The 13,096-nt window shown below is 55.5% G+C and overlaps 1 protein-coding gene across 14 annotated transcripts in view; it reads right to left on the reverse strand.

Moving 5' to 3' along the window:
* DLG4 (discs large MAGUK scaffold protein 4) overlaps nucleotides 1-13,096 on the reverse strand; it is a 30,273-nt gene that overhangs the window by 13,335 nt on the left and 3,842 nt on the right. For 3 of the 14 annotated variants that reach the window (XM_074388117.1, XM_074388120.1, XM_074388124.1), the window contains 7 exons: nucleotides 5,190-5,354; nucleotides 1,407-1,461; nucleotides 1,217-1,275; nucleotides 886-1,010; nucleotides 620-789; nucleotides 381-517; nucleotides 90-234 (listed from right to left, as the gene is read on the reverse strand). In XM_074388117.1, coding sequence (XP_074244218.1) covers nucleotides 90-234; nucleotides 381-517; nucleotides 620-789; nucleotides 886-1,010; nucleotides 1,217-1,275; nucleotides 1,407-1,461; nucleotides 5,190-5,354 — 856 coding nt within the window. The other 11 variants (XM_010339762.3, XM_003929134.3, XM_074388118.1 and 8 more) reach the window with 9 other exon arrangements.

Raw genomic sequence — 13,096 nt, forward strand, 5'->3', positions numbered from 1 at the left:
GGGACAGCTACCGGGATGTCATGGGGCTGCATGTCATGGGGTTAAACAGTATGGGTTATGGGGAGCTTTCGCATTTGAAGGGCTCTCACAGGTTGTGATGTCTGGGGGAGCATAGCTGTCACTCAGGTAGGCATTGCTGGGCTTGGCCACCTTTAGGTAGACAACATCATACGTGTTCTTCAGGGCTGCCACAGCATCTTCATGCATGACGTCCTCCAACCCCACACTGTTGACCTGGAGTCAAGGAAAGCAAAGCTCAAACAAAGCCACAGATGGCCCAAGACAGAGGCACTGCGGTGCAGTGATGAACTTGGGCCTGTCCAGGGCTAGTAGGTGAGACCCAGATCTGGGCTAGAAAATGGGCTAGATGGTGTCCTCACCGCCAGGATCTTGTCTCCGATCTGCAACCTCCCATCCTTGTGGGCAGCACCCCCTTCGATGATCTTTGTTACATAGATGCTATTATCTCCTGGGATGTGCTGGTTCCCTACGCCCCCTGCGATGCTGAAGCCAAGACCTGGATGGAGGGGAGGCCAGAGGTGGGTGCCCAGGTGCCCAGGAAGCAGGCTTTGGGGCACAGGACAGTTGGGATGAGGGTGGGAACAAAATGAGTTGCTACCTTTGGGCCCCTTGATGAGCTTGATCTCCATGACCTTCTCAGCTGGGGGCTTCCGGCGCATGACATAGAGGCGAACGATGGAGCCTGCCTCTTTGAGGGCCTCCACTGCTGCTGAGTGGGTCACCTCACGCACGTCCACTTCATTTACAAACAGGATGCTGTCGTTGACCCTGGGAACAACAAGATGGGCCTAAGCCAAGGGCTTCCTGCTGCCCTGGCCCTCCCTCTCAAGGGACCCAGCATCCTGACCCGTCTCCTCTCCCCACCTGAGGCGGCCATCCTGGGCCGCAGCCCCACCAGGAATGATCTTGGTGATGAAAATGGACGGATCGTCACCGATGTGTGGGTTGTCAGTGCCACCTGCGATGCTGAAGCCCAGACCTGAGTTACCCTGGGTGAAGGAGGGGAAGAGGTCAGCTCCCCTCGCTGCCCAATTCTGGCAAAGCAAGTGGGGTGGGAAATGGCTTGGAGAGTGGCGGAGAGCAGCAGCCAGAGCAGGAAGGGACAGGATGAGGAGCTGACCACACAGACCACATGGGCAGAAAGAAAGGTACAGACGGGGAGCCAAGGGGACCGCCGACGGAGGAGCCTGCTCACCCTTTCCAATGTGATCTCCTCGTATTCCATCTCCCCCTCGGTCCCGTTCACCTGCAACTCCAGCACGGGACAGAAACACAAAAGCAGTGAGACAGACACTCCCACCCGACAACCTGCCCATCCTCTGCTGCCCTCCCTGACTCCCTCCTTTCTTCTACCATGGCCCCAGCCCCAAAATCTAAACAACTCACATATCCTGGGGCTTCTAGGGTATCTGTGTTGACAATCACAGGGGGAGAATTGGCCTGTTCGGGGAAATAAGAGACAAAAAGCCTCCTGAGCCTTGACTCGAGAGGGAGCCCGTAAGGGAGGTCCCATCAGCGTGGCTACCCCATAGCCGCTCCGCCAAGCCCACTCCCCCACCCTGAGAGCTGCTCAAGGACCCAGCCTCAATCCACACCACACAGGCGCACGCACACACACACACACACAGAGATGTACATACGCACCGCTCTAACTTTGCCCAGCCCGGGGCCCCCTGCATGTGGAAGGAGGTGTAAGAGAAGCGGGAAGGGAGACAGCCAGACAGAGAGGGGAGCAGCAGATGGCAGAGCAGGGAGAGGGGGGTAGGCTTGGGGGAAGGGAGCTTCTCACCGGATATAACACCACAGGGTGTTACATGCCTTATGTGCTACACACGGACACCCCGGGGCTCAAGTCCACCGGGTCCTGGTCCCACTGCCTGCTCCATCCCCCAACCCCTCCATATCTGCCCATATATCTTCATAACCCTCCCCTAGATTTGTCCCTCACCTTCACACACATTTGCCCTAAACCCTGCGCCTCGGGAATCCGGGGTTTCCCCAGCTGCAGGCCCCTCCCTCGGTCTCACCCACCAGCCGTCCAATCCACCCCTTCCTCCAAGGACCGTGTTGCCTAGCAACGGTATCTAGGACCAGCCAAGACCCGGGGAGACCCACCTCCGGGAGGCCCTGTCGTCAGGACAACAGGGGGGTGGGGTGTGGCCTGGGGCCGACCAGGCTCCCGAGTGCAGAAGGGATCCGCTAACCCCGCCTCTCCTGCCCTGGGCCCCGCCCCGCGTTAGACAGGCCGAGAGGAGGCCAGGCTGAAGCGGTTTGCGGGCGCAGGGCATCCTGAACAACCTGCCTTCCTCTCTCCCCCACGCCCCTCACCCTACGCAGTGCAAAGGACGTCAGGAAGGAGGCGTGGAGAAAGACATCCGGGTCCTATCCCCCTCCTCTACTCCCTTCCCCCACTTCTTTCGGGGAAAGGGTTAAAGTGGGGCGTGCCCAGGTCCCTGACGTCAATCGCCTGGTGTCAAGACTCCCAGGCGGGGCCAGCTTTAGGCCGGTCCTAGGGGCTTCCCCAATTGCCTGGGCAACCGAAGCCACGTCTCTATGGCAATGGGGGGAGGCCGCCAAGAGCCTCCTTCCGGGGTCCCCAACCTACTTCCTTCTTAAACAGGTATTTGCAGCCGCCCAAGCGCAAGGATCCCACACTCTCCTTCCCGCTCTTCCCGTCCAAAGGGGTCCCTCCCGTCTCCTATTGCTATTTCTCAATCCTACAAACTACCGACCATTTCAAGCTGTATTATAGATTTCGCACCCATAAATCTATTAACACTGCCCTCCAACCCTTCACATCTTAGCAAATGCTATTGCCCAACCAATAGCCACTGACTGCCCAAATCTCATCCACATGTTCAGCCCATCGTCAATCCCCATCCCCGTCCCTATCCTGGAACCTCCTTCCCAGCACACCCTTCTTCATCCACTACGACACTCATTTGCTTCCCATCCCTATCTCTGCCCGCATCCCACATGCTCCATCTACATCCCTGTCTCGCCCTTCAACACCCAACCCCATCTTCCAACCCGAGCCTCTATTCTCCATTCGCTTCCCCGGCACTGTCGCACCCTCCAGCCCCATCCCTTACCAAGGTTGTGGCCTCATCCTCCATCCCAGATTCTTTTTTTCCCGAGACAGGGTCTTGCTGTGTCACTCAGGCTGGAGTGCAGTGGTGTCATCATAGCTCACTGATGCCTTGAACTCCTGGGCTCAAGTAGTCCTCCTACCTCAACCTCCTGAGTAGCCACAGACACACGCCACCTCACTCAGCTACTCCATCTCAATTTCTGATTTCCCAGAGAGTTTGTCACCATTCTCCTTTATCCTACCTTCATAACAAGATGATTCTCAAGTGACAATCTTTCACTTCTCAATCCACTCCCCCCTCTTCTGAAAATTGAGGCTTCTTCTGTCCCTCAGCTAACGCCTTGGGCTGCAACCTCCACCCCATGCTTATGGCCTCCAGCAATTCTCTCCCTCTACCCTCTTCTGCCTCCTGAGCCCTGTACCAACTACCATCCCTACCACCAGCTCCCTACCCTCCTCTTCCCCCTCCTCAGAAATCTAATGGCCCTGCCTTGCAAAAGAGCATCTCTAGTCTTCCTTCCCTCACTCCTAGCAGCCACAGGATTCGCGCAAGCACTCTGGACCATCCCTGTCTCCAGGGCCTTCCTTTCCTAGCTCTGTCAGCTCCAATTCACTGCCCTGCTCTCACAGTCTCATCCCTATCTGGCCCCTGCCCCAGGACCTATCACCCTTCCTACCCCCCAACTCCTCTCTTGCCAGTTCTCACTCCAGAACCTGCTTGGCTGCTCCCTAGGCTCAGATACCTCCTCCTCATCTTCTTGGTGAAATGTCAGCAAGTTAGCAACCTCCCCCTTCCCAGGACATGCCACAACATCCTAGAATCCCCACCCTGACCCCACGGTGTCCCCTCAATCTCACAGCTTGCCTGGTGCGCTCCATTCCTCCCCATCCTGTGTCCCCAGAAGAGGAGATGGAGGGAGGGAAAGATGGAAAAGGGACTGGAGAATGGAAGGTCCCAGAAACCAGGCCTCCAGGGGCTGGAGAGGGGAAGACCCTGTGAGCCCAGAGGAGAAAAGGAAACAGGTGGTGACGGATGATGGAGGGAACAGACAGGGACAGAAAGAAGATACGGCAGAGGCGAGAACCCAAGAGGATGAGAGGGGAGGAGGAAGAGAGAGAGAACGTGAAGACGAAAAGGCAAGAGGGAACATGGGAAAGGGGAGCTGGCTGACGGAGGCAGAGGACTGATGAGGGATAGGACTGATCAGGCCGCAGCGGCCTGAGCTGGGGATCAGGGAGAGGGAGAGGAGAATGCGTGGGAGGAAGAGAGAGACAGCATCAAGAGCCAGCCAGCCAGCTAGCAGGGAGGAAAGGCTGCAGAGGGGGGGAAGAGAGCTCAGGAGTCGAGCAAAGGCTAGAGCAAAGGCTAGGGCAGGGGACGAGGCAGCAAGGCCCCACCATGTAAAGTCTCAGGCCAGACAGATGGAAAGGGCTGGAGACTACGGGACAGGGCGAGCCAGGCCCAGAGGCGGAGGTAGGGGGAGGAGGCGGGGAAGGCACAGGAGCAAATGAGGGCAGCAGGCGCTTGGAACAGAACTGTGGACAGAGAAAATGGAAACGGAGGTTGGGGGTGTGAAGGAATGAAGAGGTCCCAGGCGTGGGGGGCCTTTTGGGGGATGCACACGTCTCAACACACAGGCATACAGCGCGCACACACACACGCACAGGCACACACAGGCAAACAGCGAACGCACACACACGCACAGGCACATGCACACGCACGCATACAGCGCGCACACGGACAGGCACACACGCACACAGCGCACGCCCATGCACAGGCACGCGCACAAATACAACGGCACGCACACACGCACAGGCACGCGTGCACACATTCTTGCTTAGGCTCCACATCCACTCCCACTGGCCTGGCCTATTTCTCCGCTGTGGGACCAAGGTGTTTCCAGCCCCCCAAACGCCCCCTCCCCCAGGCCCCAGGAGTCCAAGCCCAAACCCTCACCCCCCAATCGCAGCATCCCCCACCCCCACGGCTCTCTCTCACCCTACCGGCCCTTGGGGATTGCTGCAGCTCCGAGGCTCCGAGGGCCGCACTGGGGAGGGGGCCGCCAGGGTCTCCTACCTTGAAAGGGGAGAGGTGGGCGTGGCCCACGACCCCGTGGCCAGCCTCGAGGTGGGACAAGTTCCTCTCCGCCACGTGCACCAGCTCGGGGGCGTTTACCTGGTTGGGGAGGTGGGCCGGGCTGTGCTCCAGAGGGGGCGTGTCTTCATCTTGGTAGCGGTATTTCTGGGGATGGGGACGGAAGCGTCACCAGTGCCTCAAGGCTCCAGGCTGGCCGCCCTGGCCGCCTCCTCTTCCCCCAGCCAGTGCAGTGCGGGAGGCCCTAGGGCCTGACCAGCTCCTCCCCCTCCCTCGCCTCTAGCCCATTGGCTACCCTCTCTCCACTCTCTCTCCCGCCAGGGCCTCAGCACCTCTCATCTCTCCCCAGGTCCCAATCCCATCCCCCAAACCCTACTCCTCACATGCAGGGACACTGGCCTGCTGGCAGTCATAGCCCCTCTGGCATCTGTGTCTTCACCCCTATCTCCCCCACCGTCACCTTCAAACCCCTCCGCAGCAGAGCTCTAGCCCCTGACCCTTACACCTCCATTCTCTGCATCCCGTCCCCAACTTCCTGGCTTCTCTCACCATCTCAGGCTCACTCTTGTTCCAGCTTCCCCTCCCCTCCCCCTCCGGCTGATCCTACTCTGCACGGCATCCCCTCATACCCCACCTCGATGGCCTCAGTCTACCCATTGCAGCCGCGACCCCATGGGCAATCAGCTCTCCTGCACCTTGCACTCCCTAGAGAAGGACTGAAGTCAGCCGCTTCGAGCAGCAGGTACTTGGTATCAGCCCCCAAGGCAGGACAAGGCTAAGCCTGTCCAGTTCTTCCTTCACTGCCCTTGCTGGTTTCCAAGCAGTCAACAGAGAGGACCTGGAGGCTGGCCCTACCCTTACAATAGCCCACAGCCCAGCCAGCTAATCCGGATATGCTAGAAGGGGGGAGGAAAGGGAAGAACAGAGACAGCAAGGCTCAGGACAGGGGCAAGAATGAGTGCCAGCCTCCCTGGGTGGGGAAGAGGGGAGCATGCCGAGCCTCAGAGTGAATTCCTGGTCTTCCTCTGGTCTTTCGGGGTCAAAGGCCCCACATGACCCCTGACACCCTGCCCAGTTAATCAGCTGCCATCCCAAGGGCTTCCTGTGCTAGCTTAATAGGGACAACAGCAAAATGAGATTAACTGGGGGCCAGAGAAGGAGGAAAAGGGCAGATGGAGACAGAAGAAGACAGCGATCTGCCTGAGTCCTTCCACCTCTGCCTCCGCCCTCGTCTGCTCCTTGCCTCTGGAAAGGGCCTCCACAGAGACAGACCCTCCAAGCTCCAGGTTCAGAAAGAGGAAGGTACCATATGCAGGGCTCCCTCAGACACTGAAGAAGACAGAATGCACCCCCAGTACACATGGGTAAAAAGAGAAGGCATAGTAATCCCAGCACTTGGGGAGGCTGAGGTGGGCAGACTGCTTGAGCCCAGGAGTTGGAGACCAGCCTGGGCAACATGGTGAAACCCCCTCCACAAAAAAATACAAAAATGGCCAGGTGTGGTGGCTCACACCTGTAATCCCAGCAATTTAGGAGGCCGATGCCAGCAGATCACATGGTCAGGAGTTCAAGACCAGCCTGGCCAACATAATGAAACCCGGTCTCTACTAAAAATACAAAAAATTTGCCAGGCATGGTGGCAAGCACCTGTAATTCTGGCTATTTGGGAGGCTAAGGCAGGAGAATCGCTTGAACCCAGGAGGCAGAGGTTGCAGTGAGCGGAGATTGCATCACTGCATTCTAGCCCAGGCAACAGTTCAAGACTCCATCTCAAAAAAATAAAAATAATAAAAATAAAAAAATTAGCTGGGCATGGTGGAGTACACCTGTGTTCCCAACTACTAGGGAGGCTGAGGTGGGAGGACTGCTTGAGCCCAAGAGGTGGAGGCTGCAGTAAGCCATGATCACACCACTGCACTCCAGCCTGGGTGACAGAGTAAGACCCTATCTCAAAAAGAGAGAGAGGCTGGGCGCAGTGGCTGATGCCTGTAATCCCAGCACTTTGGGAGGCCAAGGTGGGTAAATCACCTGAGGTCAGAGACCAGCCTGGCCAACATGGTGAAACACCATCTCTACTACAAATGCAAAAATTAGGTGGGCATGGTGGCGCGAAGCTGTAATCCCAGCTACATGGGAGGCTGAGGCAAGAGAGTCGCTTGAACCCAGAAAACAGAGGTTGCAGCGAACCAAGATCACACTACTGCACTCCAGCCTGGGCAACAGAAAAAGACTACGTCTCAAAAACAAAAAAAAAAAAAAGAGAGAGAGAGAGCAAGCGCAGAATTTCCCTCCCAAAACTTTTTGGAGAATAAGAGTGCCCTAATATTTAAAGAGCAACAGCTCCAAGATCAAACGGGAGGAAGCTTCTGAAGGTCAATGGCCAGTCCTAGAGTATGATTCTGAAAATATTAAGGATGATGAATCAAGGCTGAGAATATAACACAACTTTGGCTGTAGACTAAGAGTACAGTAAGAGAACAAGAGAAGGAAGTGAGCCTGACAACACGAAAACTCTCAAACCCAGGACACAGAGACACCTTGAATCAAGATGCACCCTAAGGCATTTAAAGAGCCTTTGCTGGGCTCGGTGGCTCACGCCTGTAATCCCAGCACTTTGGGAGGCCGAGGTGGGTGGATCATGAGGTGAGGCGATCGAGACCATCCTGGCCAACATGGTGAAACCCCGTCTCTACTAAAAATACAAAAATTAGCTGGGCATGGTGGCGCGTGCCTGTAATCCCAGCTACTCAGGAGGCTGAGGCAGGAGAATCATTTGAACCCAGGAGGCGGAGGTTGCAGTGAGCTGAAATTGTGCCACTACATTGCAGCCTGGTGACAGAGCAAGACTCCATCTCCAAAAAAAAAAAAGCCTTAAAGAAGGAAAACGGGCACAGGGGCTCAGTGAGATCAAGTCTATTCTCTGGACCACAGATTTGGAGAGAAAATCCTGAACTCCAGGTTTCAATACCACGGGCACAAAAAGTAGAGAAGGCAAATAGGAGAAGAACACACAAAAACAGCCCTCCCTCAAGGCTGAGCTGTCTTGAATAAAGAAGTTCTATGAACCGACAGAGACTGTTCATTCCGTATCCTGAGAAGGTGATCTTCTACCTGGGCAGTGCACAAGCTGAGGGACGACCCCCAGAATTGGGGATTCCTGGGGGAGTGGGTGAAAGCCGCTCTCCGCTCTCTACTCTCACTTCACAAGGCCTCTAATTTCCTGCAAGGTAAATTAGACAGGGCCAAAGCTCCAAGGTTTGGAGTCTGGGGGAGGGTTTGAGTCCAATGCCCCTCCGTCTTCACTCCACCTCATAGAGAAAATTCCTGAATCTGATGAGGAAATGTCAGGGTGCACCCACAGAAAATGCAAACATGAGGAGGGACATTTCATCATTTATTCTAGGGAGGAAATGAAGGTAAACTTTTTTCTCGGTGATACCCTATACCTCTCCCTCTCCCACCCCCACGGAGGGAGGGTGGTATCTGGCACTGAGGAAGAGGCTCCTCAGGATTGGGAGGCAACATGGGGAACATGGGGAACAAGAAATGGGTCCCAGGGTTTCCAGAATGTGGCTGGAAGAGGTTAGGGACTGGGTTCAGTCCCTGGAAATTTTCCACGTACATGTGGGGGGTGGGGGAGAGAAACGTCTGGAGGGGTGGGGGTAGGGGTGGAAGGAGTAATTCTGAAACTGCAAACTGGGGGGCTGGGAAGGTAGGGATCAGCACCTCTCAGTCCTGGATCACAGGGCAACTAAAGCAGGATGGGAAAGGAGGACCCCCACCCTTTATCCTGCTGGGATTCGGGCCCCTAACCAACGACAACTCAGATGCTACTGGGACATGTCTGCACCCCCAATATATTAGGGTTTAAAACAAGTAAAAGGCCTGGGGAGTGGGGGACACCGACGGAGTCGCTGCTGTTCTTTCCCCTTTGGCCCCCTCCTCACCAGAGCCCCAGTTGCACAGAATGACCTGGAATTGAGGCTTGCACCCCCAAAACATAGGGGTGTGAATCAAAGTGAATGATAAGAGGGGCGACCCACGGCGCCTGTCCCCAAGAAGTTGCAACCCAGAGACCCCGCACCAAGCAGAAGAAAGAACGACAGCACTTGAAGCTTGCACCCTGATATTTTGCGGGGGTCCGGGAAGAGGGGAGCGGGGCCGGAGCCCATACCGCGGCACGTACCACGCAGAGACACATGGAGGCGAATCTGTTCCGAGCCGACATGTAGAAGGGAAGGGGGACTGAGGGAAGGGGTTGGGTGGGATATCAAGGGTCCCTGGGTTGGGGAGGGGGAGGGGCAGAGGGGCGGGGGCTGCGGCGGCCGCGGCGACTGGAGGCTGCGGCCGGAGTGGGGGGGGGGGGGACGGCGCCTGCGCAGTACGGGCGAGCGTCACTTTGGGAGACAGAAGGGTGAGGGGAGACCCTCTTAGACACCAACTTCCCTGGTTCACGCTGTTTCTCTGTGGACTTCACTTTCCACAGTATACTTCTATTCCGACCCCTTTACAAATAGAGACATTTAAAATTTTACCAATTTATCTCTCTAGTTCTCAGGGACCCCTTATTCCATCTAATCCCCCAACCCCAACATCGCCAGGCCCCTAACCATTCCAGAACCTCACTGGACGTCTCGCCACTACTGGACTCCCAGAGTCCAGGGAAGCAAACAGCACTACTCTCACAAGGACCCCCAAGGGATCTACACAGCCTCTCCCATCAAATCCCCTGCAAGATCCATGCTGTGGATAGCAACTTCTCAGATTCCAAGGCATCTCCTATCCTCAGCAGCGTAGTTCTCCCCTGCAGTCCATGTTTGTTCAAAAGTTTAAGGAACCACAGATCCTTGTCGTGCCCCCAAATTAACAGACGCTAAATCATCCCTTTCTCAATCACATCTATCCCCCAATCCACTAACAGGGACCTTGCAATTGGTGCAAATATTACTCTTGCTCTAATATACACACCCAAATAACAAGTCCTCCAATTTGTTTGGGATCCCCTATCCAAGCCTCTGAATCTAATAAGATACTCATGACTTCTCAGTATGCCGGTGTCTAATTCCACACAAGAGCCCAATTTCAGGAAATATTTAATCTACTTTAAAGTGGACCCTCCAAATTCAATTGCAATCTCTTCAATTTTTTTCCAAAACCCTTATTAAAAGAAATTTAGGTGGAAAGATCCCTGTAGGCCAGGCGCTCGAGACCAGACTGGGCAACATAGCGAGATCCCATCTCTACCAAAAAATATATATATATTTTTTTTTTTAACTTTTCCTCTCCTTTTCTTTACCCCGAGGTTCATAGATCACACTCTTTTCTGGCTGCCCAGAACATCCCTTCTATGACTCCAAATTCCAACTTTGTCAGAAGATTGCTCCCAAATATATCTTCTCCAAACTTAGGTCTCAAAAAATATATACACCAAAAATCTGGCTGGCAATTTGCAATGACCCACAAATCGTCCAGAACACTCCCAACGGCCTGCTTCAGGTCTCTTCAGAGACTTCTATTTTCTCCCGAACAACTGAACCTGAAAGCCTCTCTTCCAAATATTCTCCCATTCACGCCCACCGTTCCAGCTGTTAAAACCCAGTGAGGGGTCTCCTCAAGTCGCCTGTCTGACTTCTATAAAATGTCCACACATGGCAGAAATGACGACGTCCTTAGAATCTCACCCAAGCAAGATTGACCCCGTTGATTGGCATCTGTTACATGCGACCCCAAGATGACCCCCAGTGTCCTAGTTTCTTATCTGGTAGGAAAGCTTGGATCACCAGAGGATCCAAGGAGTCAGTGTGGAAGGGGCTGGACTCAATTCCTTCTAGAATAGAAAACGTACAAGCCCTGCTTATCCACCAGTGGGCGCTATGGCCCATAAAGACCCTTCCCCATCCCCCATTTCCCTTTTCCCTCCATTTTCCGTTTCCCTGTTGCCTGGCAACGCAGCAATCAAGGACTTTGCTGTCGCTTAGCAACCGTCTCCTGGGAACACAGAGCTGAGGTAGGAGGGGTGCTCTGATGAAATCTTAACAGGCCTCCATCTTAGGAAAATTGAAACGTCAGACTTCCCAACCCCCGGATTCTCCTTTCCGGAGACCCCCGCGCCCCGAAGTTACTTGGACAATAGCTCCTCAAAGCCCGTCTCTTTTACGCACGGGGTACCACGCCACGCCCATCCCAGCTCAGCCCCGCCCTCATTTCGGTCAGGTAACCCAGCCCCAAGGTTCCTCCCCTTTCCAAGGGTTGCTGCCTCCCTCGATAGAGTAAGCCAGACTCCACCCACCTGCCCGGGAGGCCACGCCTCCGTCCACTTCCCGCCCATTCGCTCCCCCTGCCTCGCCCACACTGTCCCTCCGCCACGCCCCTGCCGGCCAATGAATGAGGCCGTCGGCCACACTGCCCCGCCCCCGGCATCTCGGCTTTGCCCAATAAGGACCACCCGGAGGGGTTAACCACTTCGCTTCTGGGGCCGTAGCTTATACCCTCGGTCTTTCCCCCACTGTATCCCCACCCCCACTTGTTCTGCTCCGCCCTCCGCCACCCTCGCCCGGCCCTCCAGTCCGCCACGCAACTTCAGTCGTCGCCGGTTACCATGGCAACGGCGGCAGCAGCGCGGGGAAAGGGGGAGGGACGGGGGCGGAGTGGGAGAAAGAGATGCTCGGAGACGAAGAGAGATGCTGGCAGAGATAAAGGCACCAAGAAAGACAAAGTGATCGCTGTAAAGCGGAGTTTGCACACAACACAGGGCCTAGCACGTAGTAGGCTTTCAATAAATGTTCCTTAAATTACTGCGGCAGGAATCTAAATATAGGCAATAAAAGATGGAAGACTCCGGCAGGGCTAGGGAGCTGAACGACCGCAAAGCCTGAGCACTCCCTACCCAATCCAGCATTTGGGGAAACAGGAGCTATGTGCCCCCTGCAGGTTCCTCCTGGGCTACCCTCAGCTGCCCTGAATAGAGGTGAACCACAACTCCCAACAGTGCCATGGGCAGCAACCCGCTAACATTGAGGGATCTTGTGCCTCGGGGCCTTGTGGGAGTTGGAGTCCCCGCCATCCTAAGGCTGACAAGTTTTCCGGCCAAGGAATGTGGCAAGCCTGGGTCTCCATGCCTCTGTAAATCCCAAATGCATGATCTGCTGCTCTGTAAGCCTCCTTCCTTCAGGGATGCTCAACCCTGGGTGCCAGGGAAGAAGTAGGAGTCTGGAGTGGGTAATGAATAAGGCCACCCACCCACCCAGAATAGCTGCCAGTGCAGGCAAGCCCCTCACCCTCGCTCCCATTTGTGTGTTCACGTGTTGGAAGCAGAGCCCACACATTCCACCGGGCTTTCTATTTACACCTGTACACAGAGCACAGCCAGGGAGCCTAAGGCCAAGTGGCAGGCCTCAGGGCAGGAGACAGTAGGAGCAGAGGATCAGATAGACATTAAAGGAAACCAGGCCAGAGAAACTGAGGCATAAAAATCCACCGAAACTACAGAGAATGTGGGGAAGAGGCAGCCTGGGAGAAAGCCTGAAGCCCACAGAATGAGGGACAAACAAATAGCCCTGGTGGAGAGAGGGTGGGGGCTCCAGATCTAAAGGTCCTCAGTCCTCCATCTCTTTCAGCCATGCTCACACGTGCACAACGCATGTGTACACACATGTGTGAGTTTGTGGCAGGGAACATGTGTGTCCTTAGCTCCCTCCCATGAAAAGCTGCAGTTCCCACTAAATATAACCCCCTCCCCAGCCTGTGACTCACCCGGACCCCGCCTCCCCCGGCCCCCACTTCCTGTCCCACCCCCCAGCCCCCAGCTGCCTGCCACCCGCCCAAGCCTCCCTCCACACACCAGGCATCCAGCCCTCCAGCCCCAGAGTCTCCAAGCAGAGTCTAGGTAT

The sequence above is a fragment of the Saimiri boliviensis genome, chromosome 17 (assembly GCF_048565385.1).
Source record: "Saimiri boliviensis isolate mSaiBol1 chromosome 17, mSaiBol1.pri, whole genome shotgun sequence".
NCBI classification, from domain to species: domain Eukaryota; kingdom Metazoa; phylum Chordata; class Mammalia; order Primates; family Cebidae; genus Saimiri; species Saimiri boliviensis.